The sequence below is a fragment of the Labeo rohita genome, chromosome 18 (genome assembly GCF_022985175.1).
Source record: "Labeo rohita strain BAU-BD-2019 chromosome 18, IGBB_LRoh.1.0, whole genome shotgun sequence".
In the NCBI taxonomy this organism is placed as follows: domain Eukaryota; kingdom Metazoa; phylum Chordata; class Actinopteri; order Cypriniformes; family Cyprinidae; genus Labeo; species Labeo rohita.
The window spans coordinates 10,088,257-10,105,694 of record NC_066886.1 but is presented as its reverse complement, the minus strand read 5'-3'; the positions used below and the strand labels follow the sequence as shown (position 1 = coordinate 10,105,694).

General features: G+C 35.2%; 1 protein-coding gene across 1 annotated transcript in view; it reads right to left on the bottom strand.

Moving 5' to 3' along the window:
* itpr2 (inositol 1,4,5-trisphosphate receptor, type 2) overlaps positions 1–17,438 on the bottom strand; it is a 104,368-nt gene that overhangs the window by 81,564 nt on the left and 5,366 nt on the right. The window contains exons 2-9 of the mRNA XM_051134464.1: positions 10,478–10,548; positions 6,937–7,052; positions 6,712–6,798; positions 5,679–5,837; positions 3,464–3,562; positions 2,905–2,988; positions 2,633–2,779; positions 1,164–1,259 (exon numbers count right to left, since the gene is read on the bottom strand). Of these exons, the coding sequence (XP_050990421.1) occupies positions 1,164–1,259; positions 2,633–2,779; positions 2,905–2,988; positions 3,464–3,562; positions 5,679–5,837; positions 6,712–6,798; positions 6,937–7,052; positions 10,478–10,548 (859 nt within the window). The remainder of the gene's footprint in view (positions 1–1,163; positions 1,260–2,632; positions 2,780–2,904; positions 2,989–3,463; positions 3,563–5,678; positions 5,838–6,711; positions 6,799–6,936; positions 7,053–10,477; positions 10,549–17,438) is intronic.

Here is a 17,438-nt window from a genome sequence, read left to right as displayed (position 1 = left end):
AATTGTAATATTTATATCATATTATAATATTATAACATAATTTAAAATATTATTATAAATTATTATAATATTATAATCTTAGTATATATTACGTTATTTTCTAAATAGTTTTCTATTTGATTGTATTTTAATATGCAATTTATTCCTGTGCTTTCAAAACTGATTTTTTAGCATATTTATCTAGCATATTTTGAATATTAATACAAATTATTATAATTATATATTGTAAATTATAAAAAATTAAAATAGCCATTTTCTATTTTAATACACCACCAGTCAAAAATTTTTGGACAGTAAGATTTTTTTTTTTTAAGAAGTCTCTACTGCTCACCAAAGCCTGCATTTATTTGATCCAAAGTACAGCAAGTACAGCAAATATTTTTACTATTTAAAATTTATTTTAAAACGGAATTTATGGCTGTGATTTCAAAGCTGAATTTTTAGCATCATGAACTGCTAATACATTCTGACATTCTTTTGATATCAGCATTTAGATAATGTGTTACTGTGTTACTGTATGTGTAACACATTATCTAAACGTGGCCGTTCTCTAGCACCAGAACGGTCAGGAACAGCTCAAGCAATCCATCTCATGAACACTTCACAATAAACGTGGAACACATAGCACTATTATACATTCACTTATCCAGTTATTTATTTAACACATATACTTATTTACACTTCAAACTTGCACCTTCCGTACATAGTAACTTGTTTATTTTGTATATTGCAAAGTTATTGTTATTTTGCACATTGTCTGTCTTGTATAATTGTATATTGTTCTTTTTATTGTCTGTTATCGTGTCTGGTCCTGTCACTGTCATTCACTGTCATGCACTGTGGAGCTGCTGTCACTACAACAAATTCCTAGCATGTGTAAACATACAAGGCAATAAAGCTCATTCTGATTCTGTATTTACTCTGGTGTGAGTTTAAACGCAGCTAAAGTCACCCAACTGACACCCTAGTGAGTGTACGGCTCTAGGAAATGCTTCATGCGTGCAGCATGCAAATAACTGTAAACCACAGGCATCCACATAAACCACAATATCTCAAACCATACAGTAAACAGCTCTTTAACAATAACTGAATTATGCAAAACAGGGAGAACAGAGAAACTGGATGAGTTCCGGGGACGACTGTAAATGCAATGGAATACGCACCTCTGCCGCAAGGTAATGTCCTGTGGCGAGGTGTTTGAAGCGAAACAGGCTGTTCCACTGGCCGGCTCCTCCTCTGCATGGGTCATAGTGGACGACCTGAAACACACGAGACAGGATGAAAGGCTCTCGATTAATTCTGTACCGCACCATATAGTTTGACTTCTGAGTAAGAACATATACTACCGTTTATATTTGGGGTAGGATTAACCAGTTTCCCCAAAAAACATTAAGCACCACAACCGTTTTCAACATTGATAATCATAAGAAATGTTTCTTGAGTAACAAATCAGCCCATAAGAATGATCTCATGGGATCTGAAGACTGGCGTAATGACGCTGAAATTTCAGCGTTGCTATCATGGGAATATATAACATTAAAACATATAGAAAACCGTTTTGTCTAAAATATAATATTATTTCACAATATTATGATTTACTGTATTTTAAAAAATACAGCCTTGGTAAGAGCTAAAAAAAAATTAAAAGCATAGAAAAAAAAAAATCTTACTGATCCCAAACTTTTGAACAGTAATGTGCATAATATTGCGACTTTTTATCTTAGAATTCAGACTTTTTTTTTTCGTAATTGCTAATGCAAACTTGCAATTTTGACATTTTTCTCAGAATTGTGAGATATAAACTGACAGTTGTGAGTTATAGCCAGTATAACATGCTCAAAATTATGAGAAAAAAAACTGTGAGAAACTGTGAGAAATCTGAGAAATTTGTAATTATGAGGTATAAACTCATTTCTAAGAAATAAACGTTATGACTTTTTTCTAGCAATTCTGATTTTTTTCTCACAATCGCTAATGCAAACTCGCAATTTTGATACTTTCTCAGAATTGTGTGATAAACTTGCAGTTCTGAAGTTCTGACTTTTTTTGCGTTATATAAACTCGCAGTTGAGTTTTTAAAATCAGTATCTCGTGATATAAACTCACAATTGCAAGAAAAAATTTTTAAAAAATTGCGAGAATTCTGAGAAAGACAGAATTATGAGATATAAGTTTGCAATTTTGAGAAATAAACCTAAAAAAAAAGGCCAATTCTAACTTTTTCCTCACAACTGCTGATGCAAAGTAGCAATTTTGACATTTTTCTTGGAATTGCATTATATAAACTTGCAGTTGCGAGTTACAAAGTCAGAATTACGAGATATAAACTCGCAATCCTGAGAAATAAGCTTACGACTATTTTTCCTCACAATTCTGACAACTGCGAGTTTACATCCCGCTATTCAGACTTTGTAACTCACAATTGTGAGTTTATACCACGCAATTCTGAAAAAGTTAGAATCATGAGTTTGTATCATGGAAATCCGAGACAAAAAAAGTCATAATTGTGAGATAAAAAGTCACAGTTACCTTTTTTTTTTTAATTTTTATTCAGTGGTGGAAACCGGCTTCTAAAAGTTCAGATCAGATAAAAATAATAAAAATACTGTTACATCATCATACAGAACTATACCTCCACTTCCCATAGTGCTTTTGAACTGGTGGCGGAGGTTGCTGATTGGCGGAGAGTGGTTCGTAAGAAGACATACTGCTTCTTCTTGTACTCATCGCAAGTGAGAAACTTCTCTTGCTCGGCATGAAACAACCTCACCACATCCCCCTGAGTAAGTGAAAGAGAGAAAGCCAAATGATATTATAGAGAGATATTATAAACCACAACGCAAAATAAACCTAAATCAATACATCTCTCCCCACATATCTAATAAACCACAATATAAGACTTACCCCTTTCAAGACATCCTCTCTGTATTCACTGAACTTCATGAAAAGAGTGACCTTCCAACTGGTGTTGCAGTTCAAAGCGTTAACCTGTCAGACCAGAAAAACAAAACACACATCTTTATTTCCATTACTTTTCTATTTATTAGTGACTGAAATCATATTGATTCCAATTTTGTAAACTGGCTTGACTGATTAATCGAAATGAACCAAAAATCTCTCACAAATCAAACATTTCTTTGGCTTTTTTTCGTTTTTTACTTTTACATTATTTTATACACAATATATTATTACTTTTTAAGCCATTTAAGGGCATAAATGCATTATCTAGACTGATATATTGGCAAACAAAGCAAAACTTGATCACTCATTACAGAAATGTCCATGACTTGTTCAGGATTTATCAATTTTCATGATTTTTCTAGGTCCAGAATCCAGTGTTCCCCATACATTTCCAGGTTTTCCACCACCATGGGAACCCGATAATTAATACATTGCATCAGAACCTGTGACTCATCATGTGATCTCATTAACAGTGCTGCTGAGAACATAGCTGTTGTCTGACCTCTTTGCAGCCACGGTTATCCAGGAGTTCGATGTTGCTGGCGTGGAGAGGCTGCCCTGCGTTTACAGGCATTAGAACCACTTTATCTCCAACCACCACCTACAAACATCAGCACAGACACACAACACTGCATTCAACATCAGCCGTTTCTGTTGCTTCTCCATTTTGACAATAAAAAGAACCAAATTACATCACATCCTGTGACATGCATAGTTTGGAAACTGGTGTTTCAGACACATTTATACTAGACCCCATGAAATCTTGCCTTTTTTCTGCTAGTATGTTAAGTAAATGAGTCAACTGTGTTAAAAATGATTTACAATTTCAATAAAATAAACCGATTAATTCCATTAATTTTATTTTAATAGAAAAAATAAGGATTTCAACATATGTACGTCAGTAAAGCTGTTTATACGTAAACGACTTACATTTAAGATGCTGTCAACATGTCAATATTGTATGTACTCGCGAGTATGCAAATGTAAGTGAATGAACGTGGTAGAACCATACTTAAAATATGAAGCATAAAAAAAAAAAAAAAACCTTAAAATCTGAGTTAATTAAACAATGATAATTTGTAAATTACAGTAACAATGAATGAAGAACAAACTATCTGAACTTTTTTTTTGCTAGATAAGACACTTATTCCTCTGCCATTTGGATCTTCAACCCGCTGGCCACCATTGAAGTCCACTATATAGAGAAAAATCCTGGAATTTTTTCCTCTTTGACTGAAAAAGAAAGACATGAACATCTTGACATGGGGGTGAGTAATAGTGTTGGGCTATATGCTGAATTTTCATATCGTCCTATCGTCAGCCTGTGAGATCGCGATACACGATATTATCGTGCTAAAAGTAGCCTAATGTTTTCAATATGACTTAATTTGTGTATAACATGATACTAATTTAACAGAAACATTGTTACTAATGCTTACATTTTCTTAGTTATTCAAAAAGCAGCTACAGAAAATGAGCAAAGAACATTAATGTTATCAAACATCATCACTGACTAGCCCAGCCTAGCACGAGTTTATGCACTTTAAAAACACTTCCATATGTGAATACAATAGTTCCACACTGTATGATGAATACATTTCTTACTCCTTATTTACACTGCACACGTCTGCGGTGCTAAGGGGGGCTGTTTCCCACAAAACGAGTTACTGTTCCCACCTTTTCCACCCTCTGCCCTCCTTGCTGAAGGGGATCGATTTTAAAAGTGAAGGTAAAACCGGAAAAAACAGTGCGTATTATGGGCCGTTCACATATCGCGTCTTTTGCGCGCTCAAGTTCGTTATTTCAAATGTAAATGCGCGGCAGCCGCGCTCATAACGGAAGCGCCGCGGAGCGTCACGCTCGTTTTTTTTCAGCATCAGGAACTGTGCGCAATTACAGATTGCATGCTTTCTACCCGAAACACCCCCTCCCGCCAACCGTGATTTGTGTATTTGTGACCTGTGTCTTTAAGAAAGAAAACTGTCACATGGAAAAAAAAAAAAGCCATTTCATGGGGTCGTTAAATAGCAGATACTAATGAAAAAAAGAGGGTACATCATTCAACAGAACAGAGATCTTGTTTATACACACATATATATGTAATATCCACAGTGCATGCTGAGAGAGTATGTGTAAATTCACAGTTTATGAAGAACATGTGAGTGAAGTGATTAGCATCCTCTTTCTCTCTATACACAACGTAACATCACAGACAACCAATCTCAGTCAGAAATGTCAACAGTGGATCTGAACCTGTTTGGATGCCGTTTAATAATTCTATTCTGATTTGAAAACTATTTGCATACTAGATCTGATAGTATTTGGACATATTAAGGCTTGAAAGCAACAACATTGTGTAAACATGGTTCTGTAACAGGCTGTTAGGGTTGCATGTTACATGCACGTTAGCATGCTGTAAACTTCTGTGTATACACACACACACATACACACAGCATGCTCCAAACTATATATTATATACCTTCACGATTCAGTTGCTGAGATGAAAAACAAGAGAAGAGACCAGATGAGTTAACACAACAAAATGTTAATATAACAATGAGAGGTGATTAGCTGCTTAAATTGGGTAAATGACCCATTACCGAAGATGCAGTAATTTCTTCACTGCATGTTTAAAAAAAGAAAAACAGATACAAGTCAGAACCTAATTACGGTGATTGTTTCGGAAGTGTTTGTTGTGTTAGTGCAGGGATGCCTACATTGTCTCCCTCGCTGCGTAGCTTCCAGAAAGGCTGGATGTAGAACCAGGAGCCCTCATTTCCTGAATGATCCAGAGACACACGCATGGCGTTCTTCTCCAGCAGGGCCGGAAGACGCTTATTCACCGTCAGGTACTTGTTACTCTTAATATGGAGAAGCTGAAAATACAAGGAAAGTTTACTGTATTAACAATACTACACCACATATACGTTCAAAAGTCATTATTTTTGTTTTCTTTGTGCACAAAAAGTGTTCTTGTAACTTCATAAAAGTAAGGTTGAACCACTGATGTCACATGGACTATTTTAATGATGTCCTTACTACCTTTTCTTGCCTTGAATGTGTCAGTTGCATTGCTGTCTATGCAGGGTCAGAAAGCTTTCGGATTTCTTCCAAAATATCTTAATTTGTGTTCTGAAGATGAACAAAGGTCTTACAGGTTTGGAACGACATGGGGGTGAATAATTAATGACAGAATTTTCATTTTTATGTGAGCTATCCCTTTAAGCAGCACAACTTCTTATGCACCAAATCAGTATATTAGAATGACTGCAAAAGTCAAAAGTCTGGCTCTATAAGACTATAATCTGATACTAAACTGAAACTTTCAGTTTACTATCAGATGCTAGACACACACACAGCCAGACTTTTGATTTGTGAATCACGTCTTTAAAAAATAAAACACAAGGACCCAGGCGCATGCATTTCAGTCAAGTCTGTAGCCTTGAAAGCAACGGCAAAACTCAAACAGAGAGGTCCTGTGGGTCAAATACTTTTGATAAAACATCTGCAACCATGGTTTTTGTGTAAGTTCATAGAAACACTTAGATTGAAGTGACCAATCAAACAGGCATTTCTTTCTATCAGTTCTAGAGCTGTATATCACCCACGCTGTCAAATGCCTCTTTGGCCCTTGAGCGCTGCACTGGCAGCCTTGGCAACAGTGTAAAAACAAACAGAACGTTCCCGACGTCCAACCAAAAGTGTAAAAAACAAACATTTGTTGATAAGAAGAGGGAAGCTTGACCGTACCTGTATAACCCGACTATATTTGACAACCTCTCCCAGCAATTTCTTGTTCTCAGTGTCATTTTGTTTCTGCTCCAGTTCTGCTGCATGCTGCAAAATGTAGTAGAAAGGACAGCAAACTATAATTACCAATCCCAAAATGCCTAGTAGTAGAATTCTATTGCATAATCAGTGACGTTAAAGAACTCAGATGCAATCTGCTGTTGGTAGGCATTGTTATAAGGGCACCTGTAATTTCTTGAAGAGATCTCCCTGTGTGTTGTTCCCATGTTTTCCCTGTTTTGCCTTCCAGAACTGTCTCTGCGCAGAGTACCTATTCATAGGACACACCTTGAAGAGACAATCTAGACAACAGAAAGAAAAAATAAGAATTAATGATTTTTTTGTACATATTTTATATAAATATTTCTAAAAATCATTATAATAAATTTTATTCATATATACATTATTTGTGTGTGTGTGTGTGTGTGTGTGTGTGTACCTGGTATTTATCACATTATGGGGACCAAATGTCCCCACAAGGATAGTAATACCAGTAAATTTTGACATTTTTAGGTTGCCATGAGGAAACAGGCTCATAAATCATGCAGAATGAGTTTTTTTTTTTTTCAGAAAGTAAAAGCGTGCACAGTCCCCTGTGAGGGCTAGGTTTAGGTGTAGGCCGATAGAATATATATATATATATATATATATATATATACACAGGGGTTGGACAATGAAACTGAAACACTGGCCAATATAGTGTTGGAGGTTTCATGGCTATATTTATGCAGCCTGGTGGCCAGTCTTTACTGATCGCACATTCCACCAATAAGAGCAGAGTGTGAAGGTTGACTTTGTGCACCCAATAGCTCAAACATTGTACCCTGAAGGTGGTGCCGTGTATTAGGATTATAATGCACCAATACACACAGCAAGACTGGTGACAAGAGTGATTTGATGAACATGAAAGTAAAGTTAAACATCTCCCATGGCCTGCACAGTCACCAGATCTGAATATTATTGAGCCACTTTGGGGTGTTTTGGAGGAGCGAGTCAGGAAATGTTTTCATACACCAACATCACATAGCGACCTGGCCACTGTTCTGCGAAAGGAATGGCTCAAAATCCTTCTGGCTACTGTGCAGGACTTGTATTTGTCATTCCCAAGATGAAATAATGCTGTATTGGCTGCAAAAGGAGGCCAAACGGCATACTAATTGTGGTCTAAACCCAGGTGTTTCAGTTTCACTGTCCAACCCCTGTATATTATAATATAATCCTGAATTAAAAAATAAAAATATAATTGCGAGAAATAAAAATAAAAACATTGCAAGATATGAACTTGCAATTCTGACTTTTTTTCCTAAGAATTGTGTAATATAAATTTACAAATTTGACTTTTTCCCCTAGCAATTCCAAGTTTACATAGCGATATAACTTTTTTCTCACCTTTCCGAGCTCACATAATTCTGACCTTTTTCTAGCAATTATGAGTTTATATCTTGCAATTCTGCCTTCTTTCTTGCAATTCCAATTTTTTTTTTTCGGAGAACTGTGTAATTAAAATTTGCAATTGCAAATTATAAAGTCAGCTCACGCAATTATGTTTTTTTTCTCAATTCCGAGCTCTCACAATTCTGACTTTTTTCTTGCAATTGCAAGTTTAAATCTTGCGTTTCTGACTGTTTTTTTTTTCAGAACTGCATAATAAAAATTTGCAATTGCGAATTGTAAAGTCAAAATAGCGGGATATAACTCGCAAATGGGAGAAACAAAAAAAATAAAAAAATAAAAAAATAAATAAAAATAAACAGTGAGTTTGTGAGTTTACATCTTGCAATTCTGACTTTTTTCTCAAAATTGTTTAATACAAACTCACAATTGCGAGTAATATAGTCTGAATTGTGAGATATAAACTTGCAATTATGACTTTTTTGTCTCAGAATTGTGAGATATAAACTTGCAATTATGACTTTTTTGTCTCAGAATTGTGAGATATAAGCTTGCAGTTGTGAGTTATAAAGTCCAATTCTGAGGGGAAAAAACTTAAATTCTAAAACTAAATTCTTAACTCGCAATTGTGTATTATAAGGTCAGAATAGTGAGATATAAACTCACAGTTCTGAGAAAAAAAATCCGCTAGTGAGTTTATATCTCAAAATTCTAAGAAAAGTCAGAACTGCAGGGTTTGTATCATGCAATTAAGTGAAAAAAAGAGTCAGATTGTGAGATCAAAAATTGCAATTACCTTTAAAAAAAAAAAAAAAAATTTAGTGGTGGAAATGGGTTTCCATACAGTAAATAAGAGACATTGTAAGTTGGTTTCTGTGTCACTACTGAATCCAAGAGACAGTATCTTTTTTTTTTTTTTTTTTGACAGGCTGTGTCTTTGAGTCAAATAAAAGGACAGCACTGACAAACACAAACACAAGCCTGTCATTTTTACTCCAGAAAACCAAATAGATGTATGATTTTTCCTTGATGTGAATGTACTGTGCACAAACAAAATGGTTTGAAGAAGACAAAGTCAAACACACTGCCTCAAATGTCCCTTTTGGCAAAGTGACAACTGAGCAAATCCAACAAAGTTTATTTGCTAACCGAGCAAAAAACATACATTATAGAGCAAATGGTGCAGAAAGACCTTCAGGGAGCCACTAAACTGTGTCTACACCAGTGTAAAAGTCTGATTACAAAAGATTTAAGAACATTTTATACAGAATAAAATCTCTAACATGGAATTACGTACATAATTAATGACACTGAAATTACATGAATCACTGCATAAAGGTGTGGTCATATTTACCATAGCTTGGGCAATTTTTGCAGGCCAAATCCAGTCAGAGAAATCCAAGTGATTGGGAATTTCTTATAAACATGAAATATTTTGCCACTGATTTCAAAACTAAGTTTTCCACAGAATTTGACGTGTTGATCGACAAAAAGCTGCTTGGTTAAGTGACTTATAATGAAAAATAAATCAAGCACACAAAAAGCGCTCTGTATCACACAGGCGTTGTTTAAAAGCACAGGAAGCTTGTATTGACTTGTAGTGAACATCCCTTTGGAGCTAACGTTTCAACAAAGCCCTCCAGCAAAAGAGGAAAACAAGAGTTTACAGCTGGTGCTATTTCTGATTGTTGTACATTCTTCCAAATTTCACTTGAAGACCAACACTGTTTACCCACCTCAGCTTACAATTCTAGTCATTAGGCAACAGCCAGGCACCCTACTGAGATCTCACTATAAAGGAAGACGTGGGGCGCTGACAGACTGCGTGGCCTTGGCAAGAGCAAAGATTCAGTGTGTAGGAGGCTGTTACTGCTCAAGGGCCGAGTAATTAATCAGTGGCTGAGCAGGTGTTAAGAAACATACGCACAGGAAGCTACAGCTACATATTTATATTGCCCGGTGTTGGGATTTCTTTCACCTGACACTTTTGAATGGTAGTACAAAGCTATCAAATATATAAATATAATCAAACAAAATGTTTTGATTAGTAATATGCATTGCTAAGAACGTCATTTAAACAACTTTAAAGACAATTTTTTTTTTTATTTGAATTTTTATGCACCCTCAGAATCCAGATTTTCAAATAGTTGTATTTCAGACAAATAATGTCTTATCCTAACAAACCATACATCAATGGAAAGCTTATTCATTTAGATTTCAGATGATATATAACTCTCAATTTCAAAAAATTGACCCTTATGACTGGTTTTGTGGTCCAGGGTCACATATATCCATAACAACATTCTATTGACTGAATCTTGTCGGATTGACTCACCTCTGAATTTTTTCGGTGGGTTTGTAGGGTCCCCAGCTTCAGGTTGCACCACACATCTGTCATCCACCAACCTGAAGGGACAAAATATGACAACTTATGTGAAATTAAACATTAAAGGATGAGAAACAAAAAAAAAAAAACACTTTTTTTCTTTAAATTAGACTATGACTTTGTTCAGACAAGCAGCAAACATCTGCTTTTTTTTAAAATACATTTATGGTTTGACCCTACAGTTGACAAGTGGTTTGGAAAATGTAATAAGAAATATTATGTAAGCACCAAACCAGAATATTAAAATTGTTTTTCTGAAGGATCATGTGACGCTGAAGACTAAAAATTCAGCTTTGCTATCACAGGAATAAAATACACTTTAAAACACCCTTTAAAACAGAAGATAGTTATTTTACTTTGGAATAAATGTCACAATATTACAGTTTTTACTGTAAATCAAAGATATGCAGCCTTGGTGAGCATAAGAGACTTCTTACAAAATATTTTTAAAAAACTACTGACACCAAACTTTTAAATGGTAGTCTAAATCTGTATCAAAATACACACATTTTTGCTCAGTCTTTCCTTAAATAACAAACTACAAGATATACACTGTGTTTAAATACAGTATGCATTTAATGGAAATAGTCTCAGTCACTTATGTTCTCAGAGGCACCTTGTTCAGCATTGCATGTCATGGCAAAACATTGTTATACATAAAGCAAAAAATATCATCAGATATTGTAAAAATGGATCCGATTATATTACTTGCAAACAGCCAGTCTTAAAGGGATAGTTCACCCAAAAATGAAATTTCTGTCATTAATTACTTACCCTAATGTAGTTTCAAACCCGTAAGACCTTCGTTCATCTTCGTAGCACAAATTAAGATATTTTTTGATGAAATCTGAGAGCTTTCTGATCCTGTATAGACAGCAACTCTACGTAAATGGTGATTATACAGGTATAGTTGTTCTTTTTGTTGTCTTTGCGCATAAAAACATTACGGTTAAACCAAATGTCCTTACTACCTTTCTGGGCCATAAAACATTTTAATTGCTGTCTATGCAGGGTCAGAAAGCTCTCGGTTTTCATAAAAAATATCTTAAATTGTGTTCAAAAAGATGAATGATGGTCTTATAGGTTTGGAACGACATGAGGGTGAGTAAATAATGACAGAATTTTCAATTTTGGGTGAACTATTCCTTTTAAGATCAGATTTAAGAACCAAAGCAAATTTGGATTTAGTCAGTGTGAACAAAGCTAATAATCAGTTTCCAAGCATGGCCGCTATTCAATGCCGGATGTAGAGCAGCGAATTAGTCCAGCATTATTTACTGAAGTCCCGCTGTGGACACTGACTGCTCTAAAAGACGATTTCAAAAATGTTTTAGTGCTTATCAGTGCCACTGCCATGCATTAAATCAGAGTGGAAGCTTGTTAGACAGGCTACTCAGTAAGGTTGGGTATCGAAACGCAGTTCCGATTCCAGAATCGGATACTTATTTTCAAATTCAAATTTTGATTCCGCCTATTGTTTCTTTTTTTTTTTACTTTTTTTTTCAGCGAGCAAGGTTCTGGCAGATCGCTTGGTCGGGTCCTCACCCAACCTAGTGGTCTGCCAGGACCTTGCTCGCTAATCTAAGTGCATAGCGCTCCAAAGTATGGCTACACTTGTGATCAGAAGTCGAAAATGCAAAGTAGCCTATAATATTTGTGGTAAGCTAAACATGTTGCAATAGATGTGTCACCACCAATATGACAAAGCATTTTAATTTAACAGATCGTTAAAGATCACAAACACGATTTAAATACCAACGTGACTCTGTTCCTAAATGACAATGATTCATCTGTTTGATTCCTCAACCTTTCCGTTCCGTGCAGCGTACAACCAGTGTGATTTGAACATTCAAATCTGCGTTCGTGCTGCCGCTGACCTAAAGAGAGCCACTGTCATGTATATGAATGAAACAGTTTCACAGTCTTTTCAACCACACAGTTCATTATTTCTGTTACAAACATTCAAATAATCACAGAAGTACTGGGATAAAAGTTCATAGTCTGGATATAAACTCTGATATATACAAAATAGAGTAAATCATCCTTTTGAAAGTTAATTTGACATTCGAAATAAACTTAAAGATTTATTGTTTATGCTGTGAAAGTGGGCTGTTAATAATGTATTTGTCTTTGATCATTCATTCAAAAACACTGATTCATCCAGTAACGAGCCAAGTAAATCTTGAGTGAATCACTGAATCATTTACTTATAAATTAGGGCTACATGTGATTTTGTTTAGTTGTCTAATATTTTGTCTTCAGAATCATGAGAACCACAACTTCCATTAAAACAACAACAACAACAACCCAATTTATCCAGAATCACTCAGCTATTTTTTGCAAACAGCTCTTAAGTGATTCTTGTTTTTATGTAGCCTGTTGATTTTTGTTCATGGTATTCAGCTGCAACTAAATGTTTAGCAAAAAAAGAAACAGAATAAATATGCTTGATATCATCTTTTATTCACATTGGAATCTAAAAGAATTGGAATTGATAAGCAGAATCGGAATTGATAATATTCTAACGATACCCAACCCTACTACTCAGTGGATTCACAAGACCAAAGTGAGCAGAAAGCACAGCACAGAAACAAAACAAGCAACCTGAGATGGACAAAAAACTCCTCTTGATACAAAAGCCTCAATATTTCAGGTCTTATTATGGAAAAGTCTTTCGAGACACAAGAACAGAAATAGTAGGCTCAACAGTGCATATCAAAGCAAACAGAGTTTTCTCTCATGAAGGACTGAATTGAAAATGCTTGTAATCCTAAAATCAACAAACTCAACTCTCTTTGAATGCAAAGCATATTTGCCCACACTATGGTCAATGCAAACCCACACAGTCGCATTTAATTACACACTATCCTCAGTCACTGTAACCACAAGCTCATATTTTAACAGAATAAAGTTACAGAAACAGTGTTCATATCTTTCAGAATATGATTTTCTTACATTTAAATGAATAATCTGATGCAAATGTACTCACCCTCAAGCTTTCCAAGATGTAGATTTGGAGAAATTACATCTCTTGCTCACAAACAGATCCTCTGCAGTGAATGGGTGCCGTCAGAATGAGAGTCCAAACAGCTGATTAAAACGTCACAATAATCCACAAGTAACCCACACGATTTCTATTTTGTATTTTTTTTAACAGCTGTTCGAACTCTCATTCTGACGGCACCCATTCACTGCAAAGGATCCACTAATATCCAAGTGATGTAATGCAAACTTCTCCAAATCTGTTATGATGAAGAAATAAACTCATATACAGTTTGAATGGCCTCAGAGTCAATACATTTCCAACAAATGTGAAAATGTGAGTTATTGCTTTAATATTAACAGTCAGTCAGAGATTTGTGAGCCAATTTAACTGAAGTGCCTCTCCTTAAACATAAAAAGCCTTTTTGTGAAAGCCTGGATAAAGTTTGGATAAAAGAAGGAAGCCGCAAAGCTCTTTGTAGGCCTGATAAACATACCAACATCCAGGCTTTCCCCACTGTTGTAGTTCAAACTAAAAATAGGCAATTACTTATCAAGGGCAGCTCATGGTTTTCTTAATGATAGCACTTGTCTCAGCTCGGCTATCTTGTGAACACAGTTGTCTGTAAATAAATACTTCAGCAATAAAATGTAGAAGTTCACAACACTGTGCTGAACTGACCGGAGGAATGTGGGTGTGCATAGACTCTTAAAGGTCACCAACATGTTGGGTTGACAGGAAATTTATGTCATTTTTATTACGTTTGTTTAAAGTGAATTTATGAATCTTTACGAAGCTTTCATAATGGGAATCAAACCACCACTCAATTGGTAGTATGATATCAAGCTAATCTTCCTTCCTTACAATGCTAGAAGACAAAAAAAAGACATGAATGATGTCAAGTCACACTAGACACACTACCACATTTAAAAGGAAGTACCACACAGCATATGACAGAAAGGCCGTTATCTGAGCAGTAGCATTACTTTTCACCTGTTACCCAAGAGTTGGGCGGCAACAGTGTTTCCCCAACCTTTTTTGTAACCCTTTGTACCTGAAATACCCTTTTGTCAACAACAAAAAAGAAAGTTGTTTCATTTAAAAAGATACAAACATGAAACACAATGTGAAACTCATCATTTATGTAAATAAAATTACTGTATGTGGCAGTCCAGCATATCAATAAAATATGCATGGTTACGCAAGACCATAAAGTGTGTGGAAAATCTGAACTGGTTTATTAAGAGTTCACCATTTGCAAGCACTTTTATGCAATTCAACAACTACTAGTTACTATGCTTTGAGACACTGGACAAGAGGATCTGTTTCAAAGCACAGAATAAATAGCACTGAACGTTATACAGAAGTATTGTGAAAAAGAAAGAAGTGTGAGTGAGGCAGGCAAACAGTGCAGCTTCCTGAAATCTAATTTTGTCTTGTGTCTATGCTGTTAAAATCTCCAGACAGCAAAAATATGTTAAAGTCACAAATTCTGCTTCTAGGTTTAACAAAGCAATATTAGCTTCATATTAGCAAAATATAAGCAAAAATAGCTTCATAGAAGTTGTGTGCGTTTTTTTATGAAATGACTAAGATTTTGAAATCCATCTTTTCACACTGAGGGACAACTGAGGGACTCATATGCAACTATTACAGAAGGTTCAAACGCTCACTGATGCTTCAGAAGAAAAAAAAACATGCATTAAGAGCCGGGGGCGAAAACCTTTGAACAGAAGTAGATGCGTACACCTTTCTTACTTTGCCTAAATATATATTTTTTTCCATTTAGTACTGCCCTTCAGAGGCTACAAAAGATGGTTACAAGTTTCCCAGAAGACAAAATAAAGTTAAATTTACCCTGATCTTCTAAAAAGTTTTCACCCCCCTGGCCTTAATGTATCATTTTTCCTTCCGAAGCATCAGTGAGCATCTGAACCTTCTGTAATAGTTGCATATGAGTCCCTCAGTTGTCCTCAGTGTGAAAAGATGGATCTCAAAGCCATACAGTCATTATTGGAAAGGGTTCAAATACACAAAAATGCTGCAAAACCAAAGAATTTGTGAGACCTTAAGGATTTTTCTAAAGAAAAGCAGACAGATTAACTGTTCAGGACAAACAAGGGACTAAAAACACAGCTGTGGATCGTTCAGGTAACAACAGTATTAAGAATCAAGCGCATGCAAACTTTTGAACGGGGTTGTTTTTATAAATTCAACCAATATTTTCTATTGTGGACTATATTTAAACATCTTTTATGAGAAATATCTTATTCAGATCAGTACTAAATAAACAAAATTCACTGGCTCATGCATGAGCGAGTCTAACTTGTCCAGACTCGTTTGTTGCATGCGCAAAAAGTTTTCAGCTCGGCAACATCCTGCATAGCAGAGCAATACGGAGCTTCTCTGGCTTTGTTTATTCCTTTAAAGTCTGTTTTTTCCTTGTGTGGTATTGCTGTGCGTTAATAACTCTCTAAGTAACAATACTTACTATCATTGTAGATGTGATTCAGAGCATGTCATAGCGTAATTCAGTTTATTTTACCTCAGGAAAATTATTGCAGTATCAATACAGTAGCCGTAATGCTCACATATTTGACGAATGATTTGGTTATTTGTACTCTAAGATGCTAATTCATTTGTATAAGAGCGTTGCATGTCATGTGTGCTGATGTAAATATTTATTCAGGCTTTTATCGGCATATTAATTACTATTATAATGAGCTCATGGGAATGCTAGTAAAGATACAGTAATTTGACACTGCTTGCAAGCAGTAGCAGTAGCAGCCCCGGTCTGTTTATTAAAGCTGCATTTTGTGCTCATATGTGAAAAAAGCTTGTTTAGTTTTGTTTACTATTGCCTCAGACAATTCTATAGTTTATATAGATTGTATAGTTTTATCTTTGTATTTTTGTCATTGCATAATATCATAGGTATATTTATCATCTTTAATTTGTTCTCTGACAGAAACCACATTTTGTACATATCCACACAAACTAATAAATGTAGAGATTGGACATTTTCACTCTGGAGTAGCTGCAGTTCTTTCTAACAGAAGAATTTTGTATGATCCCTCTTATTTTGCTAAAATAATCAACATTTTTTAATGATTCTGAAAGGGGGTGCAAACTTTTGACCTCAACTGTATGTTTTGTAATACTGCTGTTTTATTTTTGTACTATGATTTTTCCACAGTGTACACTTGGTTGGGATTGTAGGATGCTCTGTTATCATATGTAGGCTATGAAACCGTTCACCTTTTGCTTGAAAGCCTACAGTGTATTTCCTTTAACGGCAAGAAGTTTATATTGTCTTGAAAAAAGACAGTGTTGCAAAGACCTGATATTCAGGTCTACAACATCAAGTATCAGCAAGTTGCTAATGTGCATTTGTCTCAGAATATTAAAGCTAAAAAAAAACACACACACACAATTAAAATCATCTTCAAGGTTACTGGGATTATGAAAACCCTTAAAGGCAAGTCTGGGAAATTCCATGCTATTTATCTTAAATGCTTCATTAAAGTCTGTCTATGGTCAGGCACGTCTGGATTTAATAACAAGGCCAAATAATGAGAAAATTACCAGTTAAAATTTCCTTATAAAAAAACATAAGCAACCACAAAGCTACCAAACCGCCACAAAGAGAGCCACTCCACTAAACAATGACTAAGCTAAGTAAGTGCTGCAAATGGATATTTTCATAGTGACAAATTGTTTTATTGCTTTAATTAGCTATGCCAGCACACTTCCTCATCTTCCTGTCTATCTGTACAGGCGTATTAAACAAAGACATTAAGTACATTAATAGGATGTGCTTTAGAATGGGGAGTAGAAAACAGGAAAGGTGCCAACAACCTAGTTTTACGTGCTCATAAACGAGTAACAGAGTACTTCTAGTTCTTTTTAAACTCTTTGACAGCCAGC